This window comes from Brachionichthys hirsutus, chromosome 11 (genome assembly GCF_040956055.1).
Source record: "Brachionichthys hirsutus isolate HB-005 chromosome 11, CSIRO-AGI_Bhir_v1, whole genome shotgun sequence".
NCBI lineage: Eukaryota > Metazoa > Chordata > Actinopteri > Lophiiformes > Brachionichthyidae > Brachionichthys > Brachionichthys hirsutus.
Window position 1 is genome coordinate 4,299,388 of NC_090907.1, and position 27,006 is coordinate 4,326,393.

The 27,006-nt window shown below is 43.8% G+C and overlaps 1 protein-coding gene across 1 annotated transcript in view; it reads left to right on the plus strand.

Moving 5' to 3' along the window:
* The first annotated feature begins 7,729 nt into the window (after positions 1–7,729).
* LOC137901688 (cGMP-dependent 3',5'-cyclic phosphodiesterase) overlaps positions 7,730–27,006 on the plus strand; it is a 91,731-nt gene continuing 72,454 nt past the window's right edge. The window contains exon 1 of the mRNA XM_068745731.1: positions 7,730–7,788. Coding sequence (XP_068601832.1) covers positions 7,730–7,788 — 59 coding nt within the window. The remainder of the gene's footprint in view (positions 7,789–27,006) is intronic.

Consider the following 27,006-nt stretch of genomic DNA (forward strand, 5'->3'; position numbering starts at 1 on the left):
CATTTTAATGCTCTGCCCACTCCAGACAGAGAGACTGTTCAGATGATGTTGCCTGACCGTGTGTGTGTGTGTGTGTGTGCACAGTCCTGGGTTATGCCCTCTGAGTTGCATCAGCTTGGGAACCGGTTAAACTCTGCACCCAGCAAAATGAGATGGAGGAGGTTATCAAAAGCTGAACCTGAAACGGACCCAGATTCCATCTCAAGTTGCACACGAACAAAAATACAAACAAGCTACAAGTTAATCCCACAATGTCATGATGAGTTTAGAAAAATGAATCCGGCAAACTTGTCTGCCAGTTTGTTTGTTTGTGTTTATTTTATTTTAGGCCTGCAGAACTTTCAGCATTCTAGTTATTTAATCCTCTTTGCTCTCCTCATCGCTCTCTCTCTCTCTCTTCCATTCCACTCTCTCCCAATTTCATTATAATTTTGCCTCTCTTTTTTTGATGTGTGTCTCAGCAGTTGGTGCGCATGCTGGCACAGCTGTCTACGCCGCTGCCTGATGCACCAGGCCGCCGCTAAGCTGCAGGAAAATGGGAGCTTTTTCCAACCGACGCTGCCATCTGTGTGAGGCTCTGACGGCTAAGTGAATGTGTTGTGCGATTACGCATGTCGGTTTGCACTTAAGGTATAATCCCCACGCCTGATACAGACGATATATGGGATTAAGAGAAGTGTAAAATAGAAAAGAGACAAAAATCATTGGAAGGGCTTGTTTGGCAGTGAACCGGTTCTGGGACTCGAGCCTTCATGCTCCCTCAGTCTCTGTTGTCATGGTGATAAAGGCGCAACGTTAAAGTCAGGTATGACTGTCATACAACATAATGTCAGAACAACAGCATACGTGTACTTTATTATGTGCGAGAGTATAATTATCACTCTGTCTGTGTATCAGTAGACATTTTTCACATCATTTATGCAATCAGATTCATTCGGAACTCATTTTGAAAAATGATTTGTGGACCCCAGGAAGATGAGCTGATGCCACGGTGTCAACCAATGGGGATCCTTTTTAAATAAATAAGATTAAAGGTATTTAGATCAAACAAAGTACCCAAAAAACCTGAAACAGTTGCTAAAAATCCAAGAATTTTACAGATTTTAAGGAGACATTGAATAACGTTAGTGGAATTACTTTTAAGAAATCTTAATACTAAAAAGAAAGATTTAAAAAAAGCATAAATAAAATATTTAAACATCTTCCTATTCGACACAGTATCATCAACATGAGTGAGGCAGGCGCTCCTTTGGAAGTGTGTTACTGGAAAGAGAAACACAACTGTCTGACATGACTCCCTTCAGCTCACGCTGGCCATCTGGCTCGCCCAAACGCCCACGCAAACCAAACTCAGCGGGATCGGAGGGCAAGCAGGGAGGATATTATGATAGAATGACCATCACTCCCAGCTGTTGCCATATCCAGACTGGACTCTCGCTGACACACACACACACACACACACACTTCCACAGGACTGACAAAGCAGTGCGTAAAATCTCTTATTTTGTCAGCCTGGAGAATAAAGTAATCCACTAATCTTCTTCCAGGCATTTATAAAATAATCTGAGCCTCTTGAATGGCTGAGTGCAGTAAACCCACTACATTACAGACAATCTATTGCGCTGATCATCAACCGGTGGCCCGAGGGCCACATCCGGCCCACCACAGCTCCTCATACGGCCCACAGAATATTATGTTTTATGTTATCTTAACCAAATTGTTAAAATACCTGCATCTTTTTAACAGCAACAGGCTGAATCATTCTTGCATGTGATCAGCTGTGATCAGCTGTTCCTTTGAGACTCAAACTAATATTTCTGTTTGCATGCTGAGGCCTTGAAGTATATATTATATTTAGATAAAACATTAACTGTGCTATTCTCGAACTATTCTTTACTTTCTGTATCTTGATCAGATGTTGTTGATATCCACTATTTAAATAAAGTCAGAGACCATTGATAGCTGCATGTTTCTGCCTGGCAGTTTAAAAGATTCCACTGATCCCTCCGAATAAACCCTAAAAAATGACGTAAAAAAACAAATCTGGGACAGGATTAAATGATGAACCATTGTGAAAAATTCATGTAGAGATTTGGACCAGCGGTGAGGAAATAGATACTCCAACACCGTAATGTTTGTTAAACGGCACAGCCTCGGAAAAGTTTCCATTTTAAAGTACTCCACGTTGTGTGGTGTGTTTGTCTTAAGGGCTCCTGCTCCAACACAAACCAGTCAGTCAAGAGTTTACATTTGAGGGACTGTTTTTTTTAATCCAGAGTAACTGATGATCCTGAAACAGCATCTCGAGTGCATCACTACTGGATGAATCTGTGGCCCCTCTGCACCCGGGCCTCATCTGAAGATATTACAACTATTGTTTGCTGGCTTGTTTGTTTGTTTATTTCGAATACGTTGATATAACAATTATGCAAAACACAGAAAGACAATCAAAATCTATATCAGAATAAATCTGTCAAAAGGAAACGAATATGAAACGAATCATCGAACACAAACAAAACATATCACATTACTATAATCACATTACAGGAACTGTGCAGCGAAGGCCGGGGGGTTCGTTTGAGATTCAGTTTGAAATGATATGACACGGTAGTCATTCATCCGTTACGACCCGTGATCTGCTTTTTGCTTATATTTTTAGCTTCTGAAAGTTGATGAACAAAACTTTTCAGTCCCTTTCAGGCTGATAAATTATGCACCGAGACCACACTGACTGTCGAAATGATCAAAATATGCACAGTATGTATAATCTAACCGAGCATCATTTTCTCACGGCCTATTTTATTCGGTTTATTCGGTTATAAAGATCATAATGAATTAGCCAAAACTGCAATAAAGATGCACACACCTACTGCTCATGTGTGACATTGAGGCGTGCTCCTGCAGACCGACTTTTAGCCCTGATCAAACTGATCTCGTTTAGCCCCGCTCTGGCAGACATGTAGAGGGTGAAACACTTTAATTAGTTTTGGGAAAACTCAGCCTCAGGCAGAGTCCGACGCCGGACTACAACTTGCTGCCATAGATCAAATGAAGATAGGCATGCCCATAGGGTTCCCAGTTAATTCTGTGTTTGGATGGCCGTGAGAAGAGGATTAATTATGCGTGGTCGAGGATGACAGAAAGGAAAAGAAGGGAAGCATCAGAGAAAGGAGGAGAGAAGAAGAAGAAACTGGGATTATGGGCTTGAAAACATCCAGTAGGGGTGTCTGAACCCCGCAGACATGAAAACTCCTCGCAGAAGTTTGGGTTCAAATCCGCAACTTGGATTTGGACCTGTGACCTTCTTGCTGTGAGGCAACAGCGCCTACCACTGCGCCACCGTGCCGCCCGAGCAAAGAATCAATTGTTGTTGCTAGGAGACACGATGACTGGCCAGTAAGCCGCCATGATGTCAAGTATGGCTCCATAAACTCACCTGGAATCAATAGGAACGCCTGCTATTAAATGTACAGCCAATATTTACTTGGCCACAAGACGTCTCATTAGGCAAATGCAAAGTGCTCATATCAAGCATTTGTTCAAAAGCCCGTTGACGATTCCTTAATTAATTAATCCACGTCTCTTTTTCTCCACGAAGCATGCCTCTGAAACGGCTGCAGCTTGAAAACCGGCTTGCTGTTTCCAGCCTACGCTTGTGTGCAGAAAGAAGTGGAAGAGAAAGAGCAGTGTTGGGTTGTTTAGCCGAGATAAAAGCAGATCAGGATTGTTTTCCTGCCAAAATCAAGAACCATCTCAGACTTTGCCAGGAAGGGGAGATGTCTGCACCCATTTGTTAAAAAGGGATGCGGACCAAGCCGAACAAGGAACACAAACACACACACACACACACAAAAAACAAACAAACAAATCAACAGCTTCACCCGCCTATCCCAGTGGGCGCGAGTCGAATCCGCTCCAAGCTCCACGTGAATGATGTGAAGGACAAACACCGGCAGCTTGGGAGCCTTTAATCAGGCCTATATGCTTTTTTGTTTCTGCCCACCAGTATGGCAACTTACAGCCATAATGTCTCTTCATGCGCTGCAGGTGACGGCTCAGAACACTGTTTATGGATCGCAGCCTGGTGGAAGTGGCATCACGGAGGATTTTATGGCTCAACAGAGAGCTCTTCACCGACGAGGCCAACGGGCACAAAGAGCATCATAAATACTCGAGTGTCCGCTCAGTCGGCACTTTCAAATTCCAAGACGTTTTAAGGATCGGCATGCATGGCCATAAATGTAAGTAAACACTCCTGGATTGAGGGTGGAAAGTCTAATCGGGTTTTTGCATTCAACTCCAGGAGCAACGCCGCGTGGAACTCGGATCAGCTGCAGGCATGGAAATAAGGTTCATTTGATCCGCACAGCTTTATAATCTCAATGCCACTGAGCAGCCGTCCTGTCCTGCTGCTCTTATCGAATTCACAGACCTTGATGAGACCTTGGGACACTCAAAACAAACATCGCCTCTTGCACTATACTGGAATCGATCCTTCAGAGCCATACAGAGCACATCTCAAACTACCTGGCTATTTATTACTAAACCATTCATCACAATATAAATCACTGCCTTACACATGCAGCAGGGGGTGGGGGGGGGGGGAATTGTGTCTAATTCTAATCTTACGTAAGAAACAAATCACTTGTTAACGAGGGGAAGACTCCCATCGGACACATTAATGGGTCGCGTCGGTAAAAAGAGTTTTAAATGAAAAGAGCTGCCTCCTCCGGCCTCGCTTTAGTCACAGCAGCGGCTCTGCTCAGTGTCTTTAAGTGCAGACTGGAACAATGGGAACCCCCCCCATCATAAAAACACTGGTGACACTACCTCACATTACAGCTGCTGCTGCTCGCTGACACACCCTGGAGCTGGAAGGCATTTCGTCATGTTTACCTCTGTGAGGAACAATGTGCTACATAGAGGACGCTTTCATTTCTTAAGCCGTTCAACGGCGTCTGCGTCGAGCTTTTCTCTTGATCATTTTTTAAGATGCGAATGTCATTAAAAAAAAAAAAAATAATCAAGTGACAGAGGGTGAGAGAGTTCACACGCGTAATCTGGGTCATGCGAAACCAGGACCTGCGCCCCCCCAAGGACCGTGTAGTGTGGGAACCTTGAAGGAGACGCTGAACTACAGTTGTTTTAACCCGCTCGCTGGACTCCGGCCAGACCAAACCGAGTTCTTCAAGATGTCTGCGCTGTAAACGGTGACCCTAAAGGTGACAAAGACGACGGGAGGTCCCAGAGTGACGTCCCCTTTGCTGCAGGTCGAAACCACCTGAAATGCAGGTGGAACTAAGTGTCCCGCTAAAAGTTTAAAATGACACGCTATATATATACGTCACACAAAAGCCTGATGAGGCACGGCTGACACACACACACATAGTAGTAACCCCCACAAATTAATAACAAGGTTTATCGTCTCCCCTCCTGACCCGTCTCCTTCATCTTCTGCTGCTTTGTTGCCCTCCTCATCTTATCCTCCTTTATAATTGACAGCTCCTGCCAGACGACCGAAGTTGCCTGCCAAAAATCGCAGAGCTTCTTTACTTACCAAAAAACAGACATTCTAAGAATATTATGTCACACCTGCCTCTGGTTAGTGATCGCTGTATGATGTATGAGAAAGACAGCATCTTGTGGATCTACAATAACATCTTTACGTCTTTAAATCAGCATTTGTCATATATCAGCACATTTTCCAACTTTATTTTATAACATTAACTTCACTTGAACCACTCCTCTGTCCTGAGTGTGTGCCCTGTGTCGTTAAAAAACTCAAGGTTAATGGAACTTGGCCAAACTCAGTTGTCCATATTTCTTGGAAGAGTAATTCCCACGCGGGGAGTTTTCGGTCCCTCAGGAATCCTCCTCCTCCTCACTGCCACGCATGCTAATGAAGAATGAGCATTAACAATGCAAACAAAATGATGACTAATCAATAATCTTAAAGAAACTGGTTTGGAATCATATTCTCACTGCTGCAGCTGGACAGACTTTTGGTGTAATATAGGCACCCCCCCCCCCCCCCCAGCTGATTTATCCCTTCATTTATTTGAATGATCACAAATGGCCGAATGGATTAAACTCTGATTGTGAAACTCTAACATCTGTTATTTCCCAGACTCTTCTTCTGCCAGGTGTGTGTATGGGAAGTCTGTCCGAGCCAATCAGCACTGCGTGATTACAGGGTTCGTCCAGGATGTCAAATTTAGGTTTTTCACCAGTGACTCGCAACTTGAAAGCGTGCTGTCATCAGCGTGGGCCCGGATTCACACGGGCGTTTGCAGTTTGGGGTGATTAATCCTACTTTAGTTTAGGGTTTAGATTTCGTCGGGTCACGCGACGCCAAGGCGAGGCGGAGGTTAGGTAATCGCTGTTTGTCTGTACGTCCGCCCATCAGCAAAATAACTCAACATTTTCTGGACGGATCTGGATGACATTCTCAGGAAATGTTGGGAATGTTACCAGGAACAGATGATTAAATCTTGGTGACGATCCAGGAGAGACCCTGGATTCTGGATCACTTTGAAATTTTCGTTAACGTTGCAGTCAAAGGAGCCTCAATATCTCGGACGATTATTGAACGATGTTTATGGATTTTGACAGTCATGTAGGGTCTGTGATTGGGGGGGGGGGGGGGGGGGGGCTGTATTTCACCACCGAATGGCATCCGGATCGGATCCAGAAGGACGTTAGGAAAAAAATATCACATTTTAACACTGAAAACTCCATTTAATGATTCAAAAATCAGTTATAATACACAAATCAACTCCGATTCACTTTTACTTTTCATGTATAAAGATACCAAGAACAGTTTAGAACATTTTGGTGCTGATCCAGATCACCATGTGGACGGTGTACATCCAATTGGGAGGGGAATGAGCTGCTCGGCGGAGGTCTGCGCTCTCTGAGCGCTTTTCTCGTTGATGGAGGTGATGAAGAACAGGTGAAGCGCGTGCTGGTATCGCGTCATAGACGTCAATCACCTGCATCCGGGTAGCTCGCGCGGGGTAATGAGGCCACTAATATTAAAAACACCTGCGCAGGTGAGGCGGAGATGAGATTTCTTCTCTTAGGGGGGGGGGCGCTGCTTTTCTCCAGGTCTCGCATGTCGCCCAGTCACCCTCTGAACGGGAACATTTGACATCTGAGGCCGCTCGGAGGGTATTTAAAGCCGCTGAACGTCAACAAGCCGAAGGCTCGGGTGTGTGCTGGGAAGCCCCGTAAAAGGTAGTGGACCCGTGCCGGACCTTTAGACCTGCAGCGTGGGGGGGGGGGTCACGCAACACAACTTTCATTTCCACGCTTGAATCAGCTGGAGATCGAGGAGCGCGCATGACCGGAGGAAGTCCTTCAGCTCCGCTTTGACTGTTCTGGGATCCACGTGCACTGACCGCTCTCTCTCTCTCTCTCTCTCTCTCTCTCTCTCTCTCTCTCGGACCGCTCCAGCCTCGCTCGCCGCAGCTCCGAGTGTCGGTTACCGGGTGCCCTCAAGCTCGAGAGGAGAGAGCAGCGTAAAGAGACTAGGCGAGAGAAGCGCGCACACGCACACACACACACACACACACACACACACACACACACACACACACACACACACACACACACACACATCTGCCTGTCATCGCGCCTCCTTCACGCGCCCGGCTCCCTCGCTTCTCCCGCAGGTCGTCCTGACTGCGACTGTTCGGCTCATCCCGGGAGGCGCGGGGCAGGATGCGCGATGGGACAAGCGTGCGGACACGCGCTCCTCTGCCGTAGCCAGCCGCCGTGCTCCGAGATGTAAGTGCGCGTCTTTAATAACGGCGGGTGTTTACCGTGATATTCTATTTAAACATTGGTTTACTTTGATATTTCTAATACATAAACCGGGGTTCTCCAGAGTCGCCGTGAATCGAGCAAAAAACACGCACACAGTTGGCGTTGAGCGTGACCTGCTGGGTGCCCCCCCCCCAGCGAAGACCCCCGTGCATGTGAGCGGTGCGCGCAGCTCACCTGCGTGCCATTAAATGTTTTCTTCTCCGTCTAGTCTTCTATCCAGAGAGCAGCCTGTTGGACTTACTTTGCCACTGTATCATAAAATCACCTGAGGCATCACCTCTCTTTAGTTTGGCTCTGATTGTCACCATGACAACATGCACAAATACTTTTAAAAGGGACTGGCTGGCTTCATGAATCCCAACTGTACGAACCCACCGTAGGGACGGAGCTTGAATCACGGCTGCGCTCGTCCCCGAGGCTGCTTTGGGTGCGGATCAGGAGGAGAGTTTAATGGCTGCTCACTGTTGGGAATGTCTCAGAGTTGTTAGTGAATGGTAATTGTTAGAGACGCGCTGCGGTTCTCTCCGTTTGTCCGCGCTCCCCAGCGACACCTGCTCTGGATCAGCACAAACCCGCTCTCTGTGGCTGAATGTTGGTTACTGCTGTTAGACCCGCCCCTGCTAATGAATCAGCTCGCCTTTAAGTTTAAATTAAAGTTTGACATTAAAGCAAACGGCGCCTGCTGTCTAAGTGACGCGTCTCCCGCTGATCAGGTGATTATGATCAAGACGCATGTTGATGAATCGGCGCGTAACGACTGCGTCCCTGGGGGGGGGGGGGGGGGGGGGCGTGTATTGATGTCATTACTTAATTGTTTAATCCTGTTAGCTCCCTCCCATTTTCCCACAGCCGAATGGCTTCATTTGTGCGTAATAACAGCAGATCAAATATTAAACGTCGCCCTCGTATCGACTTTCAGCCTCTTTTTGTCTCAAAAATTGAAAACTCACTCCCCGCCCGGCGTGTTTATCTCTCTTCATGCCATTCTTGATTGGCATAATTCAATAAGAGAACTTACTGGAGAATAATGGCTTTTATTCTCCCCACCATGGTGCTGCAGAGAAGACTTGAGCTTCTTACGGCGGGCATCCGATGCTGAGGAACGATGAACCTGCCGGGGGGGACGTCGGTGATCTGCGATCGACGATTAGTTCTAGTAGTTGATTTCACCTGCTTTCTGGAGATCCTCGTCACAAGAGGGGGGGTTTCGTGCATGAAATTCATCTTCGTGGGTCAAACTAATTTCAGCAGCAGCCTTCTGTATCGTTAGCGTTAGCCGTACGGCTTTACAGATCATGCTTCTCGGGGGTTGGCGCCTGTCTAAGTAAAGCTCCCGGAGTTTTGGTTGGCTATGCTCCACGTCCAGTCGCCTTACATTATCGCTTTCCATTTCTGATGGGGGACATGTTCATGTTGTTACCCAGAATTCATTACCAATACAATCCGTTTGTGGACGTGTGTATTTGTGATCCAGCATTCATGCACGCGAGTCGCTTACAGCTTGAAAACTATTGCAATTTACTGGATTGATGCCGTCAGGTCAGATCCGCCAGCCTGCTGCTGCACGCCCTCATAGAAGCACACAGTAGCAGCAGAGTTGTAACCCGACTCCCTATAAGCGTGTGCGTTGGAGGAAGGATGCCGACATTGCACTGTGTGTTATCAGTAATGGGCTCATCAATACTAAAATATTCAGGGAGAAAGACACAGAGAGGAAAGAGACGAGGGGGAAGTGAAAGCAGAAAGGAACCCTCGAGGCGTGTTTGCATGCTTTTGCATGTGTTTGTGTTTGTGTCTACAGAAAGGGCGCGCCCTAACAAACCATTTGGCTCAAGCCACTGCTTCAGCTACATTTGGATTCTGAGTTCGGAAGTTAAAATATCAAACCCTCTCCTGAATCGCTTCCTGGGTGACTACAGAAGTGTTTCGTTCCTGTTTAAAAGGATGACGCACTCTTCACTCACAACAGGCCTGATTTATCTGGCTGTGCTATAGGCTGGAGAGAAGAAGCCCATCTCGCAATCGTAACATTAAAACTGCACAATATAATTAATAAAAAATCAATAGTGCGGCTTTTTGGCTTTGAATAGACTCGAGGTGATGTCATTATGGTGGACCCGGAACCTTCTGACTGCAGTCAAGTGTGCTACCCCCGCCGAGACCTGTATGTTACCCTGTCAAACATTATGATAAATAGACTGTAGCCTTGTTGACTTGAGACCAGAGGCACTGGTTTCGAATGCAGTACGACGTATGAAAAACACACAAAATAAACGGCTCGTAAAACGACAACAGAAAAACACACCAAACTGCTCAACTTGTTATGGGTAATTGGTTATGACAAGCTCATATTTATTTTTGTAGTTCCTATTTATATTTATAAAGATATTGATACTTTAAGATATGAAATAATACAAGATAAAACAACGTTCTTATATTGTAGCCTATACTAGGTCGGCACTAATAGACCTGCGATAGAGAGATAATAGGAAGAGATATTATATTCAACAAATTCATGTTTTTCTTTTAAAGGTTTCGCATGTTTTTTGACGTAATTGTGTTTTTCTGGATCAATACACACGTTGCATCCAACCCAGCATCATTACCCTGACCGAGAGAGTTTGTATTTTGTTCCACTTTGTCAGTTCATTTGTCAGCAGGATTATGCCAACTCTGCTCTCCTAATTCCCATCAAATGAGGTGAAAGGAAGAACCCCAGAGAGGATCTGAGCCACGAAGCCGAACACAAATCATTTCTACGTTTCAGAGATGGATAGGAGACTATAGGAAAGAGTTTTCCGCCAAAACCGCTGAGTTGTACAGTCAATACTTAATGTATTGGGTTTTATTTTGCCAGTGGAGTTTTTAGAAAGCTCTGCCGCGTGCCCGGTCGGGGGTAGAGAGGGTGGTCAGGATCATCCATAATGGATTGCAGTTTGTTCAGTGTCATCCTCTACACTGGGAGAAGGCGTGGCTGTCAGACAATTACACAACCGTATTTTATATGACACAGTTGCAATAGATTAGAAATTAACTTTTCACCCATGAAGGCATGTTTACTTCAGACAGACGTTCATTCATTCGAAGTGATTGACTGTGTCTTTGTAAAAGTATATTCCCACCAGAGCATCCTAAAGTACTTCAAATTAGTTGTATTCTATTTGCACATGGGGAAAAAAAAGTCCCAAATCTGCATCTACATACATTTTAACAACTAACAACATCATTTCTGTTAAAAGTTTTTGACATTTTTGCTCTCATTTCCTGCTTATGCAGCTTATACATTCTGTTCTGGGGTTTCCTCTAGTTCTCACGCTGTTCTTTCTATTGTGGCGTCTACGCAAGAACTGGGACTGGACCAGTTTTACTTCTACAGGATAATTTAGATTACGGACAATACAAGGCTGTGAATTTGCCACTAGAGAATTAATTAGTCATTGCAACGCCACCCCGAGTGTGTGTGAGGGAGCCTGGAGGTGTCACACTATATTGATCCTGACAGCTCCCATGGTTCCTAGCTGTAGCTCCAGCAGCTCTTGTCAGCCTCTCTATGGACTGTTGCCACAGACAGGTGTTTCTTACGTGTGTGTGTGTGTGTGTGTGTGTGTGTGTGTGTGTGTGTGTGTGTGTGTGCGTGCGCGCGCGCGTAGGTGTGTAGTTTGGTCAGTAATTCAACGGGCGGCCACTACTTTGTGTGTGAAATGTTTTGCATGTACAACATTAAGGTGGGACAGCTTTGGGACGCTGAGGCTTGTTTTAATTAGGAAATAGGAACTCATGTGCGAGGTAGTAATTGTTTGGCAATAGACTTTTGTGTACAGTACTTTGTGTGTGTGTGTGTGTGTGTGTAGCCTGATGACTAAACAACCTTGAATAAACTGCCATAGAAACAGCATCCGGAAAATTAATATTGACATCTGGCTGTAGCGCTTGTTGGGAAGTCGGTGCGCTGATGTGATACTAATGGATCGACTCGTTTCACAACATTGCGACAGTACGAGTCGCTGGAGATGCCCTCAACACATTGCACTACAAATGTATCACAAAATGACACATGTTCATTTCCGTTTGTACTTCTAGAGCATCCACTCAGATTCACCTTAGGATTGTTCTTCTTACATACTCGTGTTTTAATTTGTTGTGAAATGTTTGAAGCCAGAGTGTTTTAAAAAGATACTGTGGACAAAAATGACCTTTGTAATCAACCTGGATGTTTCCATTGAAGGCACACGAATGGATTTACAGTATAGAGTTTATGCAACGACATTAAGAGCCTTTAGATTTATACCCAAAAAAGTCCCGTTTCCATGGAAACAAAAAAGTTAATTATAACATAAATTCATAATGTGAAAAAAAAACACAATTGTGGTTAGTTCAGTTTGTGGGAACTTTGACAGAGGATGGACTTGTCGTGGTGAGGAGAAAACCTTCGCTGCTTTTCATTGGTGTGTTTTTCAGCAGATAAAGGGATAGAAATGTTGTGTGCAGTGAATCCCATGACCCATTTAAGCTGAAAGGATTTAATTTTCCAGTGTTGTCACTTTAGTCGCTGCGGCGGGTATCATCATGCTCTGAAATTCTTATATTCATCATGTATTTTGTTTTGAAATCTGTAGATGATGATGTTCAGCAGCTGCAGATGTGATTCTGCCACGTAATCGCCGGCGTTTGTTCGTCTGACTCAAAATGTTCTGGACGGATCTTGATAACATTTTCGGGAAATGTTGGTAATGTTACCAGAAACGGATGATTACATTTTGTGTTGCTTGTAGTGTCTGGAATGACGTTGAACAGCGTATGGGCACAAACACACTACGGTAGAGACCTACACACTACAGCTCAGACTGAATACCACGATGGGATTCACAAAAGGCTGATTGTGTTTCTGTCTGCAGGCTACTTCTGTCTTCTCAGTATTTTTGATATATTTTTAGACAAAATCCATTCATGGTGATGATAAAACTGAACAAATGGAGGAGGCAGTAATGCATCCCAAATGTCTAAATGTGGCTCCGCTTGCGCCAACCTGGTTTACTTGTTAGATATCTCACCTGCGTCATTATCTCTTGTTATCCGTCTATGTTCCTTTTTTTTTGTTTTCTCACCTCTGTCCCATCTTTCCATCGCTTCGCCTTTGAAATTCTACCCTCCAGATGGAGAGGAACAGGTGTGGTGGAGAGAGGAAGAGGCTTATGTGATGGCTTGAGAGATGAAGGGCAGGTGCTTCATCTAAAACTAGTCCAGGTTTCCTGGAAACGAATGACCTCATAAGTTACCAACATAAAGGGCCGTTACGTCGGTCCGACATGTGGGCGTTTCCTCTTTTGTTCCTGCGTATTGTATAATAGGGCGGTTTGTATGTGGGTCTGTTAGGTTCTGGTAAATAGATGCATGATTCCGTCTGTCATGTCATAAAATGCAGCAAAACAATAAATGATTGGGATTCCTGTGCTGCTGTTCCTTTTGGATTGGATGTGATGTCGACTTTCAATGGAAACAAGACCGCAAGGGCTCTTTTGAAATGCTCTTCTTAGACAGGATGTTTGACTGTTCTTGTACTGTAATACATTCTATTGTTTAACTGTACTTGTACTGCTCTAACATTCTATCTAATGAATATATTCAAAGGCAATAGATACAAGGCTGGCAAACGTCTGTGTAGTTGTTTCTGCAATATTTATTTGTAACTTAATGATGCTGTGCCTTCTTGTCCTCAAGTCTTCCCCTCACTGTGTTGTTTAATTAGAAGTAAGCTAAAGTCAGACTCGTTAAACTATTGTCTTGACAGACAACAAAGGTTTACAAAACAGTCACAAATCCATGACAAAGGCCTCAAACTATAGTTAATTTCACAAAATGTCAGAACATTTGTACAAATTGCTGTTATGATTTCCCAGAGCGCATTGTGACGCCTTCAGATGACTTATTTTGTCAGCACTCGGAAGACAAATGTTTTATTGGGAGGGAAGTAGCACAAAGATTTGAAGAGAAAAAAAAGTTTTCTTTATATATGAAAATAAAGATGACATTTTTAAAGATTTCATCTTTCTGATTATTTAAAGTAATTCAATAATCAGGACTTCAAGAAAAGTGAATGCTTTGTTTAATGTCGTCTTGTTTTAGTGATTTGACGGAAGAGATGAGGGTCGGCGCATTTAGCAGTGAAGAATCCATGAATGCTCAAGTCTGAGCAGCCAACTGCTTTAAATTTACCCCCCCCCATGATATAATGTGCTGTCATGAGAATTTCCCTTGAACCTTAAGACCTAAATGGAGGCAGCGGGATAAAAGAGGGGCATTAGAATTAACCCCTCAAAGCAAGACGAGTCCACAGAACATCAAATCTTCTATCTCAGAATGGCATGCTGAAGTGAGTTTATGTTAAACGACGAGGCTGCGCTGGATGTTGAGCTGCAGACAGACTCAGTCTGCATGACTGGGAGACCAAATATGTCCTCTTTGAAATGGGTGCTTTTAAAAACACTGGATGGACATTGTGTAAACCCAGAACCAGCTATGTACACCACACTGGAGGGTTCTTGACCAGGACAGAGACTTTAAAATGCACACCAGACAGCCAGAGAGCAAGTCAATTTAATTGAACCGTTGCATAGACTGGATGCATTCACTTAAATACAGTAGTTTAAGTTATAAAATATTAAGATGCTTAGCGGTCGTCAGCTGCAACACTTTGGGAATTAGGATGCGGGTTTTGCGATTGCTAACATCTCGAGTGTGTTAACAGGTGAATAATTCACGTAAATAAAGGTTGATTTGATTCGGTTCACCTATTGTGTCACGTTTTTGCACACATGCTAGTGAACCCGGAGGTGGAGGGAGCATTCACTGCTCCCAGACAAAGACAAAGGTTGCCCTTGACCCATGCTTGTTTGCACATGGAACATATTCTGCCCTGGGCCACTGCTGTATGTGTGCTGAAGAACGTGTATATGCAGGCGTACACACACACACACACCCACACACACACTGCTGGTAATACTATTACACCTGCTTAAAAGGCTCTATCAAAGTAGTGCCAGCCAGCAATATGCCTGTTTATTAGAAGTGAAGCTGACTTCTGAGATTGTCGCGTCGCTGTGACCTTTTTCTAAGCCGCACGAATCCAAATATATCGAATATAAATTCCTCCGCTGCCTGATTCTGTGGATGAAGTTTTTCTGCTGTGACAAAGCTGATAAATTCAGCACTTAAAGCAAGTTCAGGACCATTGATGGGTCATTCGAGCAGGAATTCAGGAAGAATCGATATCCCCACTGCCTCACAGAGCTCCATTTCACCTCAAAGGCTCCCTCAGATGAGTTTTCAAAAAGAAAAGAGAAATCCTGCACACAGTGACATGATTGTCTGAAAGTTTTGCCGTCGCAGCCTTGTAGAACTGTGCGGCACTCATTTGCATTCAGACAGTATTGTCTTGCTTTGATTGGCTGTTAAAGCGGCAGCCTTATCATATGCTAATTACATGCTTAGGAGTCATCCCATCAATAAATTCGGTCTCCGAAACGCCGCTGACCGCTAAATGATTGCACAGAGGCGGACGCCATGAACAAACACACTGGTGTACTATTCTGCAGTCCCAAGTTTTGTTATTGGAGTTTATGCTTAGTTTATCGCCTGTCAAGACGAATAAGAGCCGTGTGTGTGTGTGTGTGTGTGTGTGTGTGTGTGTGTGTGTGAAAAGCTGTCTATCGGGCACTCCTTTTCATTATCCATCTGTCAGTGTGTTTCTATCTTCTGTCATCAATGACCCCAGCTTATCACCCTTACTCAATCACGCCTGTCCCATAGATAATAGACAATCTTTTTACATGCGTGTGTGTGTGTGTGTGTGTGTGTGCGCATCTTTATTAGCTGTGTTCTCTGGAGAGCAAGCAGAGTTCAAGTCAGCGAGAGGCCCACTGAGCCTTTTTAAAGTCTTTTGAGAAGCTTTCGCCCGCTGGAGTTGATTGATGTCGAAGAGAGACACATTTGCTTTCATGTCTCTTGTCTTTTTTGATCGCTCCTAAAATTGCCTCTTTTTCTTCTCTTTGCATCTCCATCAGTCTGTTTATTGTCCTCTCTCTCTCTCCTTGCCTGCCTGCCTCTTTCATCCTCAACCATCGCCTTTTTTTTTGTTAAGGATGAGAGGTTGCCTCCATCGCACTGTTGCCTGTTCGCTCTCTAGTGAGATTACATTGGGCAAAGCTCGTCTGGTGCCTAACTCAGCAGAATGGGAGGCTACTTCGATGTCACCAACAATTTGAAATCGGTAATGAGGAGGTGGATTTAGTTCCAATTGGGGCCAGTCCTCTTGGAGTCACAGCTCTCCCTTGTGTGTGATGAGTTTGGGCTATTTTGGCTTCTTATTTTCTTGATCTGAGCAAAATGTATACTAAATGAAACAAACCTCAAATGCATTTTGAATTAAAGACTGATTTATCCTCCCACCCAAGCAAAAGATGTCAGTGGAGAGCAAAAGTTTCAACAGCAATAAAAATGGAAGATGAGGTTGATGGGTTTACCCGCAGTCGTAAATAAAAAGTGGAGGCTCGAAGACCTCGGCGGTAATCTTTGAGGCCTTTTTTTTTTCTAGAGAAATGTCTTCTTCATTGCAGTATACAAGTGGTGACACTGCCCCCTGTGATTTCTAGTGGTACTGCTGTATTTCTTCCCGTTTACGTCAGCTGTCAGAAATCGTCCATTAGAGCGATGAAATGTATGCACTGTAAGGATGCAGGGCTCCATGCAGAAGAATCTATCGGCACGTTCTTTTATTTTCTCTTAACCAGCAAATCTATTTAATTTGCCCTTTTGTTTTTCTGTCTTCCAAACGTTTTCATGCCGGAAGCGACATAGCCGTGGGCCATTAGGCTGATCTAACGAGTGAGTTCTAAGCATGATGCTTCATACTTGAGTCAGCGCAAAAGATGATTTTGTCATTATTCCAGTTTACTTGTCACCAAATATCACTTTTAATGGGAACATTAAGGCTGGCCGGACGTACTTTTAGTGGTGATTAGAGGTACATTACGCTGGTGTCACTTATCATGGGCTCCAGTCCCGGTGTTCTGTGTCATCTGAGGAAAATGTTCAACTGTTAAGCCAAAAGTCGTTGATGGATTTTGGTGACATTTTGTGTGGAAGTGGATCTTTACCTCCTGGGACCTGGTGTCCACACATGTGGACATTGGGTGTGAGGTCGTCTGGACCCCAATACCAAGTTCTGGCACCAAATAAATAGTTTCGCAGATCATTCAGCAATTGTGACTATTTGTTCTGTCAGAAGTCAAAATGAATCTGCATCTGTGAAAGGTACGTGATTGGGCGGCCGCGGAGATCAACACAACTTTTACGTTTTTCTGTAAATTTGTAAATTTAATATCAGATGCTGTTTTTAAAATATCAGTGATTACATTGAATATACACTCCATAAAAACAGCTTGAATGACAAAAGCATAGTTTTTCTGTTTTATTATGCATAAAATGATCTCGTTTACATTTCTGTCTCTTTCTCAGATACACACACACACATTTGTTCTCTCCCTCTCTGTCTCTCTCTCATGTGTGTTTTTCCCGGCTGGTCTGCCCATCCTGATACATAATACATTACAGCTGAGACCAGGCAGCCTTCCTCTCTCCCTGCTTCTCTCCTCCACCTCATCCCACATTTTAGTTTGCCCTTACCCACTTCCACTCCCAGCGCTGATGTTCAATCATCACCCCTCCTCAGCTGCTGTCTCTCATCACCCTCCCCTCTCCATCTTGCAATGTGTTGCTGTATTATTAGGTCCCAGTAGTTATTTATTTATTGACCCACACTGGCTGGACTTTCAAGGAATGGATGGTGGATAAAATGAGAAATATGATGACAGGGACGTCACATCTAAGGCTTTAGCCTCCAAGGTATGGCCTTCGTGCAAAATGAAATCGCACCCGTTGATGAATATTGTCGCACAATACCATAAGTCTCCGAGAAGGTGTTTACAAAATGTTTTTGTTAAATTCCCAGTTGCTGAAACGTACTAAGACTCAAATTCCAACAGTATGTGAGTGAGATGGGAATGTTCTGATTATGTATTCTGGCTTTTCTCCACAGTGAAATATCTTTTGTATTTTTTTTATCCTGTTCCTGCAGACATCATTTTTCCACATACAGATGTGCATATTCTTTTTATGTGATGTCTTTGCTCTCGTTTTTTGCGCTTCGTCTTTGCTCAAAAATGTATTTTGCATATTTTTACTGTTCCTGGGTCCGAGCAAAATGATATATGTGTGGAAAGTTTCCCCCCACAGCAGTGTTCGTCTGTCGTGGGGAAGCGTTCCTATTTTAAATCTTACTGTCATTAAAGACGGATACCAAAAGATAGGAAAGTATTTCCTGTTCCTGGCTTTGGAAGATATATATTTTTTAACAATCCTCACCATTAGTACTTGCGATAAAGCAGATAAATCAAAGTTTAGTATGTTTAAGTTAAAACTTTAGTTTAGGAGTTGGATGATGGAAAATGGCAACATTTCCAATAATGAATATTTGTGCTCTATATTCAAAGGTCAAAACATGAACAAACATTTAACTTGGGGTGCATTTGTGCAGAATTGTGAAGTGACCTTTTGCTTAAACCTTGTTTGGCTGCACTATTTCCCGAGCAGCTGGCGGCTGCGGCTCAGGAGTTCGAGATCGTCTGCTGATTTGCAGGCTTGTGTGAGTGGGTTAAAGGTTTGTGGTCCTGATGAGCAGGTTTGTTATGAATAGGGTTCTCCTGGCAGGAATCCAGTGACGCAGTCCTAATCAGATGACGGAGCGAGTGTTCAATATATTGTGTTGCGTATTATACGATACTAAATGGTTTCCAGCATGATGTCATTCCATGCTCAACAATCTGAAAAGATTTAGTTCATCAAAAGTGTTTTTCCAAGTCAAACAACACCTGGCATCCAATCAGAAAGCAGTTCTTGTGATGGGCAGGGCATATTGTTTCTACACGGTTGGTGTTATATTATGGATGTGTTATGGGAAATGGTGTTTGCAGTGGCGGATGACCCGTGAGATGACCATTAAAGTATATTGTCCAGTAACCACCAGTTTGCCCAATGAGCTGCCAGATTGCTTCCTGTCATTGTGTGTATTGGTGGGGTGAGTGTGTACTTCTGTATGGCGCTTGCGACTAATGTCCGTGTTCATCTTCTGAAGCCGGCTGCTAGGTGTGTCGTCCGTCTGCTTCCAAAGAGAGAGGATGCACAGATCCATTAGAGGCCGAAAGCTAAATGACCAACAAATGGACACACGCGTAAGGGCCGACACGCGCTGAAGGTTCCCACCCTGAACCCGTCACACATCCATCCATCCTGGCCCGCTGCTGCGGAAAAGAGCTTTGGAAAGTTGAGTGATTCAGGCGGGGGAGGAAGTTGTGCGTCACGTGTCTGATAAGAAGGAGGGATTGTAAAATATCCCGGCTGAATAATAGAAAATATATATTTTTTGATTATATTAGAAGTTAACTTCTAACAAAATGATCGTGTCGGGGGGAATGACTGGGTCTCTGTAAAATAAAGATTACGGCCCAGACCTGCTCGTTCTAGGTTTGCTGTCATTTTACACATAATACATGACTTGAAAATGAAAAACATTGGGTGGGGGGCGGGGAGACGGCAGCATTATCCTTCATTTTGTTACGGCCCTGCTGGTGTGTGTGTGTTTCTTTGCAGCTCTCCTTTCTTGTTCCTGGAGGGGGTGGGACATCAGAGCTTCCTGGCCTCACCTTGCAAAAGACCACGTTTATCGTATTAGTAGTAGCCACACATGCCGTTTGGTTTTTGAGCCAGGCTTGTAACAATCTGACCGTGTCTTTCTCATCACCTGATGAATCAAGGTCCAACACTGACTCTTTTATCTCTATTTTTGGACTCTGCTTATGCCTGGGAACATTTCTGTCTCGTAACTGCTCCACTGAGTTTGCCAGCTTGCTGTTAACTGTGTGACGGTGGATTTTCAGAGTCGTTTTCACTGAAACAGCTGCTTTTGAGGCTGTAAATGACTACGATTAGCGAGCGTCGAGCGAGAACCAAAACAATAAAGTTGTGGGCCTGATGGCAAAAAAAGGAAACGAAAAAAGCTAATAATCACCATAAAACTGTAATGATTGTGTTTATTTTGCTGGACTAATCTAGACGGGCTTAATCTAGACCACCTCCAGGAAGTCCTTTCACTTGTGTTAAACGTTGACGTGTCTGGATGTGTCTCAGTCTGCAGGCTGCTGCTTTGCATCTGTGACTCCTGGACAGCATGACGACAATTACGTGAAATACCATCAATCAGCACGGTGTAATTATTTGACTGGGATGACTTTAGCGTTCCTGATGTCATAACAGATTTATGATTGCCCCCCCCCCCCCCATCTATGACATCTATTAATAATGAATGGCTGTGCAAAATGCCAACCCATTGCCTATCTGAACTGTTCCTGTTATAGAGCTCAGGTTTGACAGACGACTGGGAGCATGAGGCATTCAGCACACTACCAACCTGTAAATGTCCTTGTGTTGGTGTTGCCATGTTTGTGTGTTGTGTTTGCATCTGTTGGTAAAATGTTATCAGGCTATTCGTTGAACGTTACAGCCCCTCAATGACCTTATTATATTTCTGTCATGTTGCTTCTGCTATAAAATACTGTTCCATATCACAGCGCTAATGTCAGATGATGTGACGAGTACGCGTATGTTTACACACACACACTCGTATGCTAAGATACCGCCATGTAGGAAGGTAAGAGGAGTAAGTTGCTGCACTCTGTCTCAGGATGAAGCATTAATTGCCTTAACTGGAAATGTAATTACACACACGCAAGCACACGCACGCACACACACACACACTGGTTCTGTCTTTGTCATTGTTAATATATAGCGCAGTATTTAAAAGGGTGGAGCTACACTGGCCTCTTTAAATCGTGCTTGTGTGAGCGTCTACAGGTGGCTTAATTACCTTGCCATGGAAAATCATGTTAGCACTGGAAGAGGTGCTGGATTAAATGTCATCATATCTGCATGAATAATCATTGTGTGTGTGTGTGTGTGTGTGTGTGTGTGTGTGTGTGTTTATGGATGCACCGTGGGAGACAGAGGGACTGATTGTGTGTGGATATGAGAAAGCCTTTTATCATTTTGCTTGTGCTTATTCAAGTCGGTTTCTGCCCCCTTCCTCCCCTGACGGTCTCCTTTTCTTTCGTGCTGTCTGCTCTTCCTCACCTTCTGTTCTTTCTGTCTCTTCACTTCTTTATTTCTTTGCTTCATATAAACTCTAATTAGCTCTCTTCTTTTTGTATTCCTGTCTGATTCCTCGTCATTTTGTTTGTTAAATTTTCTCCCCTGCCTTGTCACCCTCTCTGCCTACAGTTTGGTTTATTGTCTCTTTTATAGTCCCACATTTTTCTCACATTTCTGAATTCCTGTTTATGAAGCTGGAGGCCGTTATGCTTCTATGAGAAGCCATTCAGAATAGATTTTCACAATTGGTTCTAATTGGACATACAAAAGTAAATCAACTCTCAATTGCAGTGACGTCACTCCTCTGATGCCAACCGGTGGTCATCAATGTTTTATGAACCTATATAAAACTGTTAAATCATTCATTGATATTGTGACGCAGCTAAATTGTGATTTTGACAGAAATGGAAAGAAACGGACTCCGTTTATGTCGTGAAACGTGACATTCATTTCTTTCCTTTTCCTGCTTTCCCCCGGAGGTTACTTCCAGTCAGGTTTCCGCCCACGCATCCCCTCGTGTGAATGTCCGGGTGTGAACAGGATATGATTTGTTGTGATCTCCTGTGAGACAAACGTGTCGTACGAGACTGACGTTTTGTTTTAAACAGTTTCACGCACGTGTGTTTGTGTGTTTATGCCTGTGACTGTTGTAAATCGTATGCCTTCTATTTGCCTGTGTGTGCGCCCCACGGCCGGCGCTCTCTTATCTCCAGCGTCACACAGGAACTGAACTAACAGATGACCGGAAGCCTTATCGCCGTGGACACCACCACACTGTTTGCTCAGACAAGCACACACACTCGCACCTTTGCTTTCCTCTGGAATATCCGCTTGGCTTAATGAGAAGAAGCTCTGTGTTTACTGTGTGGTGTGGTTTGTTTTGCATGCGTAGAGGCCTGTTTGAGAACAGGCCGAGCAATAACAGTGAAATACTGCATGCAGGCAGTTCATGCATGTAATCGGTTTAAGGTCAGATTCCATGTGTGGAGGGAATAATTGCAGCTGTGAGCCAGATTACGAGTGTGGTGTGTGTCTAGATGCAGTATCTGCTCAGTTTTTGTGGAGATGCATTCAAGGTAAAGACGATTTTTCTTTTAAATAGCAGGACAGACGTGTTTCACGTCTGCTTTTAACAACGAGAGATGGATTTCCTCAAACATTAAGTTGGGACCTAAAAAACAACAACATTCATCTTCCAGAACTTTTACTCAGTTGTCACACAAATAAAATGTAATGAAAAATAAATAAATACAGATGCAGTGTTTTGACCTTCAATGCCTTCTTGCAGAAGCGGGATCATCAAACATGTTTGAATATGCAGACAAGCTTTGCGTCTCCATCCATGCTCTGCTGATCCACCCTGTCATTGACCCATAAATGGGTTTGATGTGGTCTGCAGATGAGCTGCTCGACTGTGCAGCCCCGCGATGCTCTGGAGACGCATCCGGGGTGTGATGAGTAAAGCTGAGCGTCCATGGCATATTATATTATTGATGCCAAAGTTGCAGCTGTTTGCTCCGTTAGGGAGACGCCGGCGTTGTCTAATCATATATTTTTTTTTTGTATAATTAAGCCTTGAAGACATATTTCTCAATCATCACGTGTTATTGTGTGTAATTGTGATTATTCAAACAATAAACTGCGGGAAGGAAATCACGGAGAAGCGTTCTGTTTCCACGGGCGAGACATTGGAAAGTATTGCTGATATGTTGACAAAATGCCTGCAGCGAAATGAATGCTGCGACTGCGGTTCTGTTTAGTGGGCCACCAGTGGTTGATTAACGTGCCTGAGACCCAACCGTACATGCCCTTTGCCAAAATTACATAACATTTGTTTCGAGCGTACGAGTCTGACTTCAAACCTGTGTCAAAATAATACACAAAAAGGCTGCAGTTATGCAGATGAAATGTGCAACAGATGGTTGTAACGTCACTTTTTTGACTTAATTAACTTGCGCAGATATGCAGCAGGAACGCTCATGACTCAGCGCCCACATCGGTCTAAACTAAACATGAAACATGAATGATATGAAATACTCAAATCACCTCATATTGGATGATGATTGGTGAATACGTCAACACTTTCTTTGCATCATTAGCCTGGGTCCATTGCTGCTGCATTCAGCCTACTGTGTTTCAAGTTGGAAGGAACAGTGTAATTGAACTTGGCCGTTTTTTTCCCGCAGGAAAACCCAGGGAAGTTAATTACTGAGGTAATAAATGGGAAGGTGATGGCAGGCGGGGTCGGCTCTCACTCTCAGAGCTCACACAGTAACAAGCACATTGGAGGGTGAGCGATCGGTAGTGATTATGGACACGGAATTATTAATCCAGGCCACTGCTTCCACTCTGCTGGTGTTCGGATCTCCTGCAGACTTGATGATTCACTAGCGTCTCATCCCTATCGTTGCTATGATTAGTCAGTGTATTTTGAATTTTGGTGACATCACACACCAATGTCTCCCATCAAGCTCAGTGCTAATGACTGTTAGACAGACAAAGGCCATGAGGTGCATGAGAGAGCCGCCGCTACCGTCTTTAGTTCACAACGGTGGTTTCCAAGCAGCCTATCAGGTACATTTCTGCCACCTTGTGCTCTGTAATCTGAACCAGAGATCACATCTCATTTACAGACCCAGATTTTTTTTTTTAATGAATTCCAAGAACACACTCTACAAATGAATGTCACATGGAAAATATTCTAAATGTGTATTTATAGGAACTTCTTCCATGTCAGTTCGTCAGGCTTCTCGAACCGATGTGTCAGTTGGATCCAAAATTTCCTCGGGATGGTCACAGTTATTAAATGATTCCTCCAATAAATTGTGTTATTAATTACATTTTAGATTAGGGGATCTGTTTAACTTTGAGTCTTCTGGACCTTGGTGGAGGTATGTGGTGGTCTTCATCTGCTTTTCCACTTGCGTATCCAGTTAAATCCACGCATAGATCAGGATTTTACAGCTACAAACATGAGCTGCATCTGACTTTGATGTCTGATGAGAGGTCACAATGACTGCGACGCTGCAGTAATGAAAATGGTAAATGATCCTTATTAGGAAGTCTCTGCACAGCGAAGGTTAGACTGAATTTAAACAGTAATCTCATCATGTTTTGTGTTTAGATGTCTGCCTTCATTAATCTGTAGTAAAGTCAGAGTGTATACCGCAGTGTGTCAAAATCACACTGCTTTATGTTTGCCGTTAAGCTTTCACTTGTTCCACTCCTTGCATTAATGTAAGTCACTCTAGATGAGTGTCGGCTAAATAATGAAACAGTAAATGTACATGGGTGAGAGGGATGCATAGAGGGGATTAAGGGAGGGACGCGGGGCAGAGAGAGAATTTGACAAGGAGTTCGTGGAGAAATCTATCAGCTATCTCACACGCTCCTGCACAAGTAAATATGTTCATGCATGAGCCTGCAGATACAAGCAGTTCTCCCTTACACTGATTTACAAGAAGATTTACTGATTTACAGAGCTGAATTTAGTGCAACAACGATTTCCTCCTGTATCATCGTGTTTCCCGCCTTTTGAAATGAATTGAAAACACCTTTCGTATGTGTCGGTGTTAAACGTGCAGAATCCATCACCCCCTTTTTCAAGTTATATCAAAATTTAATTGAGAATGCAGATGAATGTGTCACCTTTTTATGGCGAGCAGGCTCAAGTATATTTGAACAATTTAAATTGCTCAGTCGGTCCATTAAAAGAGTTACCTGAACAAAACGTGTGTCAGTATCACACGTGTGATGTGGAAATTTAATTGCTTTCCACTTGTCAAGTTTAGATTTTAGAACTAACACCCTGGAGGGTTTCGGTGACCCTGCGAAGATCAAAGCTGTCAGGTTGCTCAACTTGACATGAGAATTATTTTTGTCGCCCTCTTCCTGGCAGCATTAAGTGTCATCACAAATGCCACCATTAGCTTGATCTTAAAAGTAGGGTTGGTAAAACATTTTAGAGGCTTTTTTTTGTTAAATCCAATCTACACACAGAAATCAATGAAAGAATCTATGGCTGGGCCAGTCCATCCAATCACTTCATTTGTTGCTAAGGTGAGTTCAGCACATAATGGCTGGAGGCAGATCTAAACCCATAAAGCACAACAATCGGATGAAATAAAGTAGTTTACCTCAAATTGTCAAAAACCAGAAAATTAGTCAAACAGGGAAAAAGCAAAAAAATGAGTCAAAAGGGAGGAAAAACAGGCAGAAATGATCATGGAAAATACTGCGAACCGCCGGGAAAGATTGAGTGAGAATGGGAAATATTGAGCTTCGGGGTGAGGAGATGGGCAAGGACACCCGGTTTAAGAGGCTGAGATGATGGCTGGAATGGCAGCATTGGAGATGACAGGTGAGTTAGCAGAACGGCATGGATACATTGGGAGAAATGAGCACTGTAAGCCAGCTGGGACCACTGGAAAACCAGTCACAGTCGAATAGCAGAAAGTGCACCCAAATTCCCCATTACTCACACGCTAGCTTTATGATTTTGATAAGTGTGAGGTAGTTGGATATGGAGGTCTAAAAGGAGGGATCTGGATTTTGTTTTCCTGCTAGATGCTTTGGAAATGCTTTTATTTCTCGACGATGCTAAATTCCTTTACCTGTCAGCCTCGGCATCCACGGCTTACCTGCACAAACGACGCACCTAGCAGAAGCAGCATGCATTAATTTTCTATGACGGTGGAGCCTATCGTTGAGAGATTGTCATCCTGATCAGAGAAAAGCCAGATGCACTAGCTTTCTCGTAGCACTTAAACGCAGCATGACTTTGTTGAGCTTCCGTGGGTAAAAAAAATATCTCCAAACGTATCAAATCTTTTTCAGCAAACCGTGTTCAACAGCGTCGCCTGTGTGCCTTGACGGCTGAAGGCACGCTGTGATATTTACGGGCCTTTTTCCACCTCGGGTGCAAATAACGCTGCAGGTTATGGGAGCCAAGGCTCTATCAGTCTAAATAATTTAGCACTGCAACTTATACTTCTCACAGAATTCCAACAGCATCTTTTCCTTATGCACTTATTTCATCCATGCAGTTACAAATGCAGCATACTATTCTTATAGTCTTGAGATTCAGTGCATTGTTTTATATGTTGCCTGTAAATGCTTCATGATGTAAAAGGCCATCCATATTCTGCTTTTTGCATTTATAATTAAACGCCTCTCAGACTCCAGTTCTCCTTGTTGTCTTCTGATCTTCATTTTTTTTTTGGTTTCTGTCTTTGGCCCTGAAGTAGTCGTATAGTCGATGAAAGAAGGGGAACAGACGAGAACATTACCAAGACAGGCTGAAAGGCATTAAGTGAGAAAGCTGGAGAGCCAGTTGTGACAATAATGCAGGAATGAAGAGTGGGAGATGAAGCGCTGAGAGCAGCTGGGATACTTTAGGAAAGACGGTTCTGATTTTACCAGGAGGAGAAGCGGAGGTTGTTATGGACACATCACCATGGCAACAGCAGGTTTCTAAATCAGTGAATGTGATAGAGATGAAGGCGATTGCCTTGTGTGTCTGTGTCCAGTAATCCTATCAGTGTAGGAGCAAACTAGTGTGTTGGTGCAAATAACATTTATTTTGCAGTTGTATTGCGTTACACATTTCTGTGCAGTCTGTGTGTCTGACGTACAACTAGGTGTGTGTTTGTGTGTACCTGACCACAGGTGTTAGCACTGGGATGAGGAAGACACTCGAGGGCGACGAAGGGCGGAAGCGAAACGTTCAATGGGGGGGGGGTGGTAAGAACATGGAATCAGTTAATAGAACAGGCTGACTTTCTTAGCAGTGGTTCGATTAGATTGGCAGCACAGAAGCTGAGATGGACTGCTACACACACGCACGCACACACACACACACACGCACGCACACACACACTGGGTGGCTGTTACACTTTACCAGACTTAAATGGTTCGTGCTGT